Source organism: Desmodus rotundus, chromosome 4 (genome assembly GCF_022682495.2).
Source record: "Desmodus rotundus isolate HL8 chromosome 4, HLdesRot8A.1, whole genome shotgun sequence".
Taxonomy (NCBI): domain Eukaryota; kingdom Metazoa; phylum Chordata; class Mammalia; order Chiroptera; family Phyllostomidae; genus Desmodus; species Desmodus rotundus.
Window position 1 is genome coordinate 12,300,115 of NC_071390.1, and position 12,672 is coordinate 12,312,786.

General features: G+C 39.4%; 1 protein-coding gene across 2 annotated transcripts in view; it reads right to left on the reverse strand.

Annotated features, from left to right (window-relative positions):
• The window catches only part of NHLRC2 (NHL repeat containing 2), a 58,772-nt gene extending 46,189 nt beyond the window's left edge, over positions 1 to 12,583 (reverse strand). The window contains exons 1-2 of one of the 2 annotated variants that reach the window (XM_053922081.2): positions 12,185 to 12,583; positions 9,110 to 9,262 (exon numbers count right to left, since the gene is read on the reverse strand). In XM_053922081.2, the coding sequence (XP_053778056.1) occupies positions 9,110 to 9,262; positions 12,185 to 12,362 (331 nt within the window). In that variant the 5' untranslated portion in view covers positions 12,363 to 12,583. The remainder of the gene's footprint in view (positions 1 to 9,109; positions 9,263 to 12,184) is intronic. The other variant, XM_024555588.4, reaches the window with a different exon arrangement.
• Between the last annotated feature and the right edge of the window lie 89 nt (positions 12,584 to 12,672).

A 12,672-nucleotide genomic window follows, 5' to 3' on the forward strand; every position in this document is an offset into this window, starting at 1 on the left:
ACAAAACAAATAACTAGGAATAAATTTAACCGAGGACTTGAAAGATATGTACACTGAAAACTATAAGACATTGATAAAAGAGACTGAAGAAACGGAAGGATAATCTGTCCTCACAAATTAGAAGAAACAGCATTGTTAAAATGGCCATATTACCTAAAGCAATCTATAGATTCTATGCAATCCCTATTAATTGCCCAATGACATTTTTCACAGATATAGAACAAAATATCCTGAAATTTGTAAGGAACTGCAAAAGACCCTAAATAGCCAAAGCAACCTTTGGAAAAAAGAACAAAGCCGGAGGCATCACACTTACTGATTTCAAACCATACTACAAAGGTAGAGTAATCAAAACCATATGCTCCTGGCAGAAAAACAGACATGTAAAACAATGGAACAGAACAGAGTCCAGGAATAAACCCACACATATATGGTCAATTTATGACAAGCCAAGAATCGACAGTGAGGAAAGGATAGTCTCTTTAATAAATGGTGTTGCGTTTGAACTGGACAGCCACATGCAAAAGAATGCAACTGGACCACTATCTTACACTACACACAGAAAATAACTCAAACCCTTGAACATAAAACCCGAAACCATAGAACTCCTTGAAGAAAACACAGGCAGCAGGCTACCTGACATCAGTCTTGGTGATGATTTGGGAAGGGAGGGAAGGCGGGGTGGGGGGGGGGGGGGTTGACACCAAAAGCAGAGGCAATAAAGGCAAAAATAAACAAATAAAAATACATCAAACTAAAAAGCTTCTGCACAGCAAAGGAAACTACAAACAAATGAAAAGGCAACCTACCAGGAAGGTATTTTCAAATCATACATCCTATAAGGGGTTAATAATCCAAAATATATTAAGAACTCATAAATCTCAATAAAAAAATCAAATAATCTGATTAAAAAGTGGGCAGCGGACCTGAACAGACATATTCCCAAAGACATACAGATGGCCAATAGGCACATGAAAAGATATTCAACAAACCTACTTATCAGGGAAATGCAAATCAAAACCACAGTAAGATATCACCTCGCGCCTGTCAGAATGGCTATTACCAAAAAACAAGAAACAACAGTGTTACGATGCGGAAAAAAGGGAACCTCGTACACTGTTGGTGGGAATGTCAATTAGTGCAGGCACTGGAAAACAGTACGAGAGTCCTCAAAATTTTAAGAACGGAACTCCGTATGATCCAGCTACTCCATTTCTGGATATTTATCAGAATACAAAAACACTAATTCATAAAGAGATACGCACCCTCATGTTTACAGCAGCATTATTTACAACAGACAAGAAATCCAAACAACCTACGCGTCTGCTGAGAGATGAGTGGATAAAACAGATGTGCTGTGACTGACACACACACACACACTGGAATACTACTTGCCATAAAAAAGGTGAAATCCTGTCACTTGTGACAGCGTGAATAAACCTTGAAAGTATTATACTAAGTGAACTAAGTCAGATGGAAAAAGAAATACTGCATGATTTCACTCGTGTGTGGAATACAGAAATAAAAACAAAATAAACAAACAAATGAAAACAAGCTTATAGAGGCAGACCACAGAGGGGAAGGAGAATGGAAAAAGGGTAAAAACGGGAAAAGGGGCTCAACTGTATGATCATGGATGGTAACTAGACTTTTGGTGGTGAGCTTAATGTAGTACAGACACATGTCAATTCATAATGCTGCACACTTGAAATTTATACACCAGTGCCAGCTCAGTAAAAAATAAATTTGTAAAAAAATGGGGGACAGAGTACCTTCCTCATTTAATATTTGAGTTTAAAGTTGGTAATTCATGGCACATCCTTAGCATAATACTGGCACAATAATCCACATATGTACATACGTACACACATATACTGTATTACTATTTGCTTTTCTCTTTTCAAGAACATTATGTTACTTAGCAAAAAAGGAAGGGGAGGGGACAGGGAGGGAGGGGAGGGGAGAGAAAAACACACCAGGCTCTACTGCAGTCCGCGTGCCTCACAGACTTTCTGCCGCTCACCTTATAGTTGTGAGTTAGCAGAGGACCCGCAGCCTCACCAGCTCCTGCCAAACCGCCCTCGGCGTCTCTGGCTCTAAATCCTAGGCCAGGTGAGTGTTCAGCTCCATGAAGAAGGGCACCGACTGACCCTGCTGGGCACCTCATATTTAAGTTAGAAACTTACAGGGTCCAGTTCATGCTTGCAGACTGCAGGCAGCCCTTGCTCTCCCTCCCCTACCACTTCCTTCATACCCAATTCATAACGCCGCACATCTTTCCTTTTCAGGTGCCTCACCTGCTGACTGCAAGTTGAGGCTCTAAGACACAGAAGTAACAGTCACACACAGACTAGATAACCAGTTCCCACAATTACATAAAGATTAAGCACCTACGATAAATCCTTCATTATTTCTCATTACTTGTAATATTTCTGCTTCTCTGATCAAACCCTAGCTGATGGACCAAAACTCCACGTCCTCATTCTGGTCTTAGCTCTATACATACATGTATGAAATCGTCATCCATTTGGCAGTTTCCTTAGTCACCCCTGGTTAGGGGAAGCTCTCCCTCAAGCAGATTCACCAGAAAGCAGAGTCACATGTACACAGTATTCTCTGAGTTCTTGGACACTGCAAATTTTTCTATAACCCTAATTGATCCTTAAAAGACAGCTGTTTGAATATATTATCCTTGGTTTGTACTTTAACTACTTAAGATTCTTGAAGATACCGCTCTACCGTTGCCTTCCTTTATACATTTCCGAAAAGTCTGTCCAGTGTAATTTACATGCCTTTAAAAGTCTTTTTTTCCTGGGGTTCCGATGATTTTTTAAAAACAACTTTAAAGTGTAATATTTTTACTAGGACATCTCTTGTAGGACGCCGACTTCCCCTGGTATCTGGTAGGACCTTTCAGTTTCTAGATTCAAGGCTTCTTTTATTTCCAGAATATCTGTTTGGATTACAGTTTTAGGTATTAGCTCCAGTCGTTTTGATTTTATTCTTCAGCCTCCTAAGTAGTCTTATGTTGGGCCTCTTCCGCTGTTTTCCAATTCAGTCATTTCCTAACTCTTTACTTCTGTCTTCAGCTCATTTTTATTCCCTAAGTTTCTCCCCTACTGCTTCGCTTCAATGCTCCTGACTCCATTTTTATATGAATTTATTGTCCCTTAGGCACCTTGTAATTTACTCTTCACTTCTAATATAACTCTGACCTTTTTCTTCTATTTCCTTTCTGAGAGTTCAAGCAACACATTTCTTCCTTTTTTTTTTCTCCCTCTTTTTGGTCTATTTCTGTTCTTAGTTTTTGAATTTCTGATTCAAGTTGTTTTTACATTATTCCTAAAAGCTGTTTGAGGATATGTAATTCAATTGAAAAATTGTTTTCCAGTTTTTGCCAACTTCGTGATTGTTTTTTAAGTGAAAATTTTCATCAGCATTTCAACTTTGAGTCCTATTTTCAGCTTTTTACAGTTTTATATGGATGTGATATTTTTAATATTCCTATTCATTTTATGGGCAAGGTTCTCAGTTTGAGAGTGCCCTCTTCTGACAGTTCCCTTGTTCTGTGCAGCTTCATCTTGGACAGCACTGTTGGAAGGACGGGTTGATGTGTATTTTTCCTCAGTTTCTATAGGATCCTTAAGTTTTCACTCTTACTGTCCTTTATCTCCTCAGTAGACTATTTCCGAGAGAAGCCACACATCTGTCCATCTGACTCTCTCCCAGAAGCAATGCTTCCCTGAGACTTCTGTTCCTATTCCCACACTTTTCCAAGAGCTGGTGCTATGATCTGGTCAACAAACCTGTGTTCAGTTTTGCACTTACTGTTGGGGTTTCTTTCTCTGCAGGTACTCTGTGCTTCTTCACCTAAGAACTCTAAACCACTTTTTTTCACCCATCTTTTAAGCCTCCCCCTCCCTGTTCTCAGTACCTGCAGGCTAGCAATAGCAAGACCTTTACTGAAATTCAGTTTATTCCCCAACTTATGGGTAATATGAAGGCCACAATATTCTCTGTCTCCTAAAATTGCTGAATGTAGGATCAAGGGCAGTGTTATTTACTCTCCTTGTTATGTTTGGAGAGGAGCAGAAAACAATTAAAAAGAGCCAAAATCAGGTGGCCACTGTTTTCCTCCAAACCCAGAAGTAGCACGGATAAATTCTTGTTTTTAGCATCAGGCTTATTGAAATGTAATTTTCTTAAATTTTGTCATTTAATACTTTGTTAATTTATTAAGCAAACATAACTAAGTCCTAAAACCAGCCTTCTACTTAATGGAGAAAAATGAGAAGAGAAATCAATTACAGGCATAAGAACTGGAATATTTCTTTGCAGATACCATAGTATGATTGGGAAACCCCAGAGAATCAATTATAAAACTACAGCATATAATAAACCATACAGGAAGTAGCAGAATATAAAATTAACACATGAAAATCAATGGCCTTTATATGCCTATATAATAACCAGTCGGAGAATATAATGGTTGACAAAACCTCATTTACAATGAACAGCCATAAACATACAAAAAGATGTTTGACCTCACTCTCAAATGCAATTGAAAACTACACCGAGATACAATTCATCTCACTTTAGATCAGTAAAAATTAAAAAGGATGCACATTCATATACTGCCAGCAGAAAGCCAGACTAGGTCAACTCTCCTGGTGTGGAATTTGGCAATGTCGAACACAACTTTAAATGCATTTAACTTTGACCCAGCAATCCCACTTCTAGGAATTTACCCTTAAGATATACCCCCAGCAATACAATAATAGACCCAGCAGACTATCCACTGTTCATAACTACTGAATATTGGAAACAACCTGGGAGCCAATACACACACCGGATAGAAGACGGCTGCATAAATTACGTTGCACACATACTCACAATGAAGGATTATGCAGCTATTAAAAACAATCGGGAAGTTCTCTATACGGAGTGACTGCCAGGACTTTTATACACTTTGCTTTTTTCAAGCTGTTACGTGAAAAAAGCAAAGTGCACAAATATGTGTATAGTAAGTCACCTCTTGTGTAAAAAAAGAGACAAACTAAAAATAACAGAAAGAATGGATGGGAAGAGAGGTGTAACTGTCCTCAAGGGAGCAAATGATCTTGCAGGGGTGTCCACCCTGCGGCCCAGGATGGCTACGAATGTGGCCCAACACAAAATCGTAAATTTATGTGAAACATTATGAGGATTTGTTTTGTGATCACATACCTCAATGCATTTAATGTGTGGTCCAAGAAAACTCTTCTTCCAGTGTGGCCCAGGGATAGCAAAAGGTTGGACACGCCTGTTACAGGAGAGGCCCCACCTTGCTTCCTCCCACCTTCATGCAATTTTCCTTACTTTCCCTCCTTAATTCCAAATGTATAAAAGAAACTGCAAAGCTGTCATTCTCTGGAACATTTGAGATCTTGTTTCATGCATGTCATCGGTTTGGCTCAAATAAACTCATAAAAACTCTCTATAGGTTTGGACATTCTTATGTCGACAATATGAACTATATCATATTGCCTAAATAGAATATCTATATTGATCTTCATACAAGGACAGCTGCCAAAGAATGATGGCTCCCTTTTTTTTTTAGTGCCAAGAACCTTAAAGTAAGAGTACAGAGATTTTTCTTAAAATATTTTGCTTGTTCTGTTAATCATACAGAATAACCGTAGGAAGGACTTAACATGTGTCTTTTCTCTTTGCCAATTCTGCTTTATCCTTTTGCTGGAATAAATTACAGTTGTCAGCGCAACTACGTGCTTAATCCTGTGAGTCCCCCAAAGAGCTATTGAACCTGGTGGTCGTTTTGGGAACCCTGACACAAAATGAAATTCTACATTGACTGCTTAAAAGGTTTAGTTTCATGATAAATTAAAAATGCATTTTTCTAATCTTTAATAAAGTATACAACAGAAAAAGAATATATGCTCATAATGAGAATACCAGCATTTAATCAGTAGTATTATGGCATTTAGGTTTTTAAAAGTTTAATTTAATTATATGTTAACACACACCTAGCAATCACATTTTAAAATATACTAAGTTTTCCTAATAGTTGTTTTCTTACAAAACAAGAATGCCTTTCCTTACATAATAGCCATTGTGCTAAAATTAGGTATTATATAACAACACACCATTAATGTATCCAGTATGAAAAGGTAAAAGAAAAATTTAGAAGCTCTCAAGTAGAAAAGGAAAAAAACAACCCACCAAGGTGCCTGTCAGTGTTGTATGTGAACCGAACTGTTAAGAATTAACAACCTCAGAGCACAGCTACATTTTTGAAAAAATATATTTATTTACTTTAGGGAGAAGGGAAGAGAACGAGAAAGAGAGGGAGAGAAACATCTATGTGAGAGAGAAGCATCGATTGGTTGCCTCTCACTTGCACCTTGACCAGGGACTGGCTGCAACCCAGGCGTGTGGCCTCACGAGGAACTGACCTGGTCAAAGTGACCTTTCACTTTGCAGGCCAATGCCCAACCAACTAAGTCATGCTGGCCATGACCATACCTACATTCTTAAACAGTGTTTGAAGACCAGAACCATTCATTACTATTAAGTACAGTATCTGTTTACTTTTTGCTTTAGACTCTTTGGCATTATAATTTCCCCTATGCTACTGTAAAAGCGATGCTGGTCCCCATAACAAACTTGACTTTAAAAGCTGTTTTATTACAAAGGAAGGAAACTGGGTATTAAATTGGACCTCTTTTAAGGTGTTTTGAATTAATAAGGACTTCCTCACAAAGCTGAGCAATTCTGGCTTCCTGATAAAATGAAATGAATATTCCATGAATTTAAAATAGGCCGCTGAATGCCCCTTTCAAGAACTATTAGCATTGTTGCAAATACGTTCAGAAACACAGCAGATAGTGGTGAGATAAGACACCTGGCTGCAAGAAAGCAAATGAAGTTAGTGACACCTCACTGACCCTTGCTGTAATTAATAATCTCTGGGTATGCCTGCTTTTGTGACTATGAATTGAACTGATCTTCTGAGCAATATAAAAATCTTTTATTTTTAAATTATCAGCATTTTCAAATAGTAGCATATTACTGAAATAATGTTTCTTTGAGATTTATAATGTTGAGAACATTTACAAACTATTTTTCTGTTCAGAAGTGTGTGTAAAAGTAGTTTTTTGGTTTTTAGACTCGGTTATACAATGTGCTATAAAAATGATGTTTCCAGTGAAGTGGTGAAGGATTACAAAGATCCATTCTACAACATCACCGAATGTCTTCCAGGGATGGGGCTAACCAAGAAAGTTAACCGTATTCAGTCTTTAAGGGGTATTTTAAGTGTGGAAATAGTTAACCCTGGGTTTCTTAACCCGGACTGTAGTGCCTCTCTAAAACTCAAATTTTATTACGAGATCCTTCTATTAAACAAAAAACAAATTGGAAACCTTTAATATCTCTGTATCTTCAATGAAAGGAAAAGCCCAAACTGTGAAGAATGGTATGCAAATCTCTTCACCACATGGTCCCAAACTAACCTACTTCCACTTTTCCCAGGAGCCCCCACGAAACCTACTCTTCTGCGCTCTCCTGTCGGCTTGCCTGTCGCTCCCTCCACCAGGAGTGTCTCTCCTGCCCCATTTTCATTTTCAGCTGCACTGCTGCTCATTTTCCCAGTTCCGTCTTAACTGTGCCTTTCTCTGAGAAATCTTTTCCAGTGCTTCTAGGCAAAGTGAGTTGCTCCTTTCACCCCAAGTTCCATAACGCTTTTCCTTCAACTTTGATACATCTTTCCCCAGCAGTTAGCAGAGTACCTTACACATATTACATGTTCAATAAATGTATTTATTTGCATGGACTTAATGAAGACATACAGGCATTCAAAACCTAACAAAGGAGATACTCTTATTTCTTAAATCAATAGATGAATTTTTCAAAACATGATTTAGCTACTAGAAATATCTGAGTTCTTGATAAATCTCATTGTTCAGCAATTTCAGGATACAACCTATTACAACTGAAAAGCAGCTGAAGTTTCACTAGTACTGAAGATTTTATTTATCACTGCTTTTTTTTAAGCTTCGAAACATCTTTCATCTTGTCCATGTACACTCGACTCTCATCTTTACTCACAAGATCAGCGACCCTCCTTTTATCTAAGAGTAGAGCTTCAATTAATGTCACCTAATTAATCAAAGGCTTTAGTTTCATTTACTCCCTACTATGCTCTCTTTTAGGATGAGGTAAACAAGGAAAAATCTGAAAAAATTTCAAACCTCTATGCAAATACTAAGTATAACCTCTTACATCTTCAGAATCTGCAATACAATAAGATTTCCTAGTGTGCTTTGGAAGACGTTTTTCATAAAGCAGGTCAAAGAAAAACTATCTGTTACAATATTCTGCATTCCACTGTTATTCACGTCATTTGAAATTAAAGAAAGAACAATTACACTTCCTATTAAGAACTTTAAACCTGCCCTGGCTGGTATGGCTCAGTTGGCCGGATGTTGTCTAGCAAACCACAAGGTTGCGGGTTCAATTCTTGGTCAGGGCACATGCCTGTGCTGTGGGTTCCGTCCCAGTCAGGGTGAGTAGGGAAGGCAACCAATCGATGTTCTTCTCTCACACCACGTTTCGATTCCTTTTGTTCCTTCCTCCCTTCCCCTCTCTCTAAATCAGTAAGCATGTCCTCAGATGAGAATTTAAGGAAAGAAAAAAAGTGTGCCTCTGCTCACTGGTATATGGGGGTGGGGGGCGGGTGGTAAGAAGTACTTTAAACCTTTATATCACAGTTCTTGAGGAGAGTGTAAAGTCAGATCACACATTTAATTTTTTCATAGAACAAATTCAGGTAAATCTAGATATAAAAAAATGACCTTTTAAAAATACTTGTTCATAAAAAAGTATCTTATGTCCTGTCAATACAGGAAAATATACTAAATGCTGGTTCCGGTATCACTATGCTTAGCTCTTCATGAAAAGGTACAAGAGTCCTTAATTCATAGATTAGAAATCACTTTTAGAATGACTGAAGTCTTGCCAAATGCTCATTTTCCCATGAGCAAATGCGTCAGCTACTCTTCCAGTGCCTGTGCCACAGCAGTCTGTTAGCAACCAGTTAAGAGGCAGTTACCTTTATCAGAGTAGGTGTGTTCTAAGGCATGGAGATCAGGCAATAGGTGAATACAGTTTATGCAGCAGTAGGTGAAGAAATCAAGGACAACCACTTTTCCACGTAGATCCTTGTAGACAGAAATAGGGCCTTCTGTGTTCAGCCATTCTAATCCTGAAATTTACACAATAAATGGTCATAATTAAAGAAAAAGACAATGTATCTAAAACTTTCCACTACAACGTGAACCACTTATTTCTAAGGAGAGGATGGGGGAGGGAGAGGATAGGGAAATAAGATGGGAAAGAGGCTGTAATGAGGCAGTCTACAAATATAGCAAGGAAAAGCTACCAAATTCTTTCAGAAATAGTATGATAACCTGTGTGCGCAAGAAAATAAGAGCAAACATTTAGGTAGAAGTAAGAGGAAATACCAAATATTGAGAGGGCCTAAGCACACAATTAGGTACAAATGGGCTACTGAAAATGAAAGTCAACCCTAAGAATAGCAAGACATGACTAAATACAAAAAGGAACAAAGTGCTTAACATACAAAATGCTTAAACCAATTTCATAGGAGCAGAAATGCTCTAGATTTGAATGAGACCTGAAATACAATATATTTTAAATGCGAAGGTAAACAAAATACACTGTTATTACAGATTTCATACAAGCAACATTAATACTGATGAAGAGTGTGTTCCCTCCAATCCAGATTTTTTAAAAAATCTCATTAATCAGTACTTTTGCAAAGCAGAATTTATAACTTTATTTACTTTAACTACGTCCTATGAAGATAGATTCTGTTAAACTAATATTAAAAGTACAGCATCTTCATGTAACCAACTTATGAAAACAAAGTGAGTTTGTTGGTTATAAATAAATAAATGCAGCTACTAAAACTATTCATTCTACCTTTTTAAAGTATAGTTGACATACAATATTTAATTATACCTTAAAGCAGGTATTTGGAAATATTTTATAGAAACTGAAAGCCAGAGTTTGGGAGAACAAGTGCATAGTATCAGCTAAAGACTACTAACAGCAACTGGAATTAATTATAACAAAATTCTAAAAAAAGAAAAACCAAACTGCAAATCAAATTACTATTTTTTGCTAATTAATCCAACCTAGAGAGGTTTTAAGGCACAGTGAACTCTTAATTACCCATTTTAATAAGGTGTTAACTGTATGCCAGATCAAGTGATCATATAAAACTTCAAAGTAATTAATGTATGTTTTACATCCTAGTTGCAAAATATTTATGAATCTATCTTTTAAATTTATTTTCTGTAAATAGTCAAGAGTGACTTAGATTGGGGGGCAGGGAAAGTATTATATGTCAGTTATTGTGGGAGGTGCCTCTCAGGTTTCATAATAAATTTTATAAAAACAATAATTACAATAAATGTAATGTTAAGAGATGCTAATATTTATTGAGCTCTCCTATGAACTAAGAACTTTAGATATACGTATTACCTCCAGTCCACATACTAAACATGAAAGGTAAATACTCATTCCATTTTGTGAGAAAGTGGGCTTGGAGAAGTCAAGTAACTTGTTCAAAATCATGCAGCAACAAATGGAATAACTGGGATTTAATCCTAGGTCCGCGGCCCATCCATTATACCACGGTTTCCCATAAACATGTGTTTCTTTTAAGACATGAACAAAACATACTGTTTTTGAGACCGAGTTATGTTTATGGTTTCTTGATTACCGTTTACTGATAAAGAACCCAAGACAAAAAACTCATCTCTAGTATTCTGTCCTCAGTAATTACCCTAGGTCCAGTAGAAAGTTTGATTATGTCAAATGTGAAGCTTGAGTATTTTCTTACATTATTTGCCAGTCACAGAGGTCAAATTTCATGGCATTAAAATACACTCATTGTAAATACACACACGTCTAGAAAATAAAAGCACTGGCCTAAATCCCAGCTGATGGGCTGCCCTTTTATAAGTGTACTACATAGCTAACTTCTCACCAAGTTTTTAAAAAATATGCACATATGGATGTTATCTTTCAAAGCTTCTTTGACGAGATAAGCTCTCATGCTCCCAATTCTTTTGTGAATGCACGATATTTCAATTATCGTGCATTCCATTCCAGGCGTGCTAATAGAAAAAGTAAGCGCTCTTCAAGGTGGGAGCCAAAGGCTCGGAGAGACACACAACACTGTTGCCAGGGGTAAGGTTCCGATACCCTCCCTCCCGGGAGATACCGAACCCGGCCACGTCCAGCCAATTAACTATACATGTGGTTTCAGTGTCCTGCCAGGAGTCATGCCAACACCGCCAGGCGAAACGATGGCAGTCCCAACCAAAGAAGGCAAAGCAGGGTTTCACTTATCATAGCAAGACCTGCTTCACAAATAGCAGTGCCGGGAATATCAGCCCCGCGTGTGTTCCAACACTCTCGGCGCCGGGATTCAAACCTGGGACATAAGCCACATTTGATGCCTTTTCTAAAATTACACATTTCATGACTTGGAACGGACAAGTGTGGCTCAGCGAAGAAACCAACCAATCTTGGGTCTTTATAATCCGATCCTGACAGATATTAGTTGTGAGGCCCTCGGCAAATAAACTTAGCCCTCCTGTGCCTCAGTTTCTCAACTGTGAAAGAGGACTCCTAAGAAGAGCACCCCCGTGGGTTGTAGAGAGGATTAGATAAGATAATACCCCTGAAGGGTTTAGAATTGTGTATCACGTAAGTGACTCATACTTGCTAGCTAGTATGATGCAGAAAGATGACGACGATGGAGACCGTGAGCAACCAGAATTGAAAGCACGGGGTGGCATGGGCTAATCATTGCCTACCGGGGCCACGGAACAATCATGAAACGTCTAGTTAGTTAACCTAAAGTCCTGACGGGGCTCGGGGCTCAGAGACAAATAGTCAGGTCCCCGCCCCCGAGAAACGTCCGTCTGCCGCTGCTTCGGGACACCTGGGAATGGCAGAGCCCGCGAGCCGCGGCTCCCGCCGGGCAAAGCGCCCGGCACTACCCCGCCTCGCCCACCGCTTCAGGGGAGGGCGCCATCCCCGAGGAAGGGGAGGTTCCGGAGGGGTCCCCACCCCGAAGCCAGCCCCTCACCTTCCGGAAACTCCGGTACTGACAAATCCTGCTCCCAGCCGTCCACCTTCTGCAGATACTGGTAAACCAGGCTGTCTTTTTCCTCCTGGGTGACGGCGTCGAGCAGGGCGTACTCCAGCGAAGTCTGAGCCGGGAGCAGGCCCGTTAGGCTGCAGCCCCGGGCTCCGGGGGCCGCCATGTTGTCTCCGGACAGTCCAGAGGCGGCCGCCCGGGCAGCCGGCTACGCTTGTTGGGGGAGTCGGACGGAGCGCTTTCTGGCCTTTGGTTTCAAAACGGCACATTCATCTCACACTCCACCAACCCCTCTAAAGATACTTTTTCTCTTTTGTAAGTGGGCATTCAAATGCTAAAGTTACTGCCTGCAGATCGCCGCCACTTCCCGGGCGCGTAATTAAATTGCCGCCCCAAACCACCCCGCCCCTTCCTACTCCGCTGGCCACAGCGAAGCCTGGACTTTCAGAACGCCAGATTCAACAGGAAAAGACCTC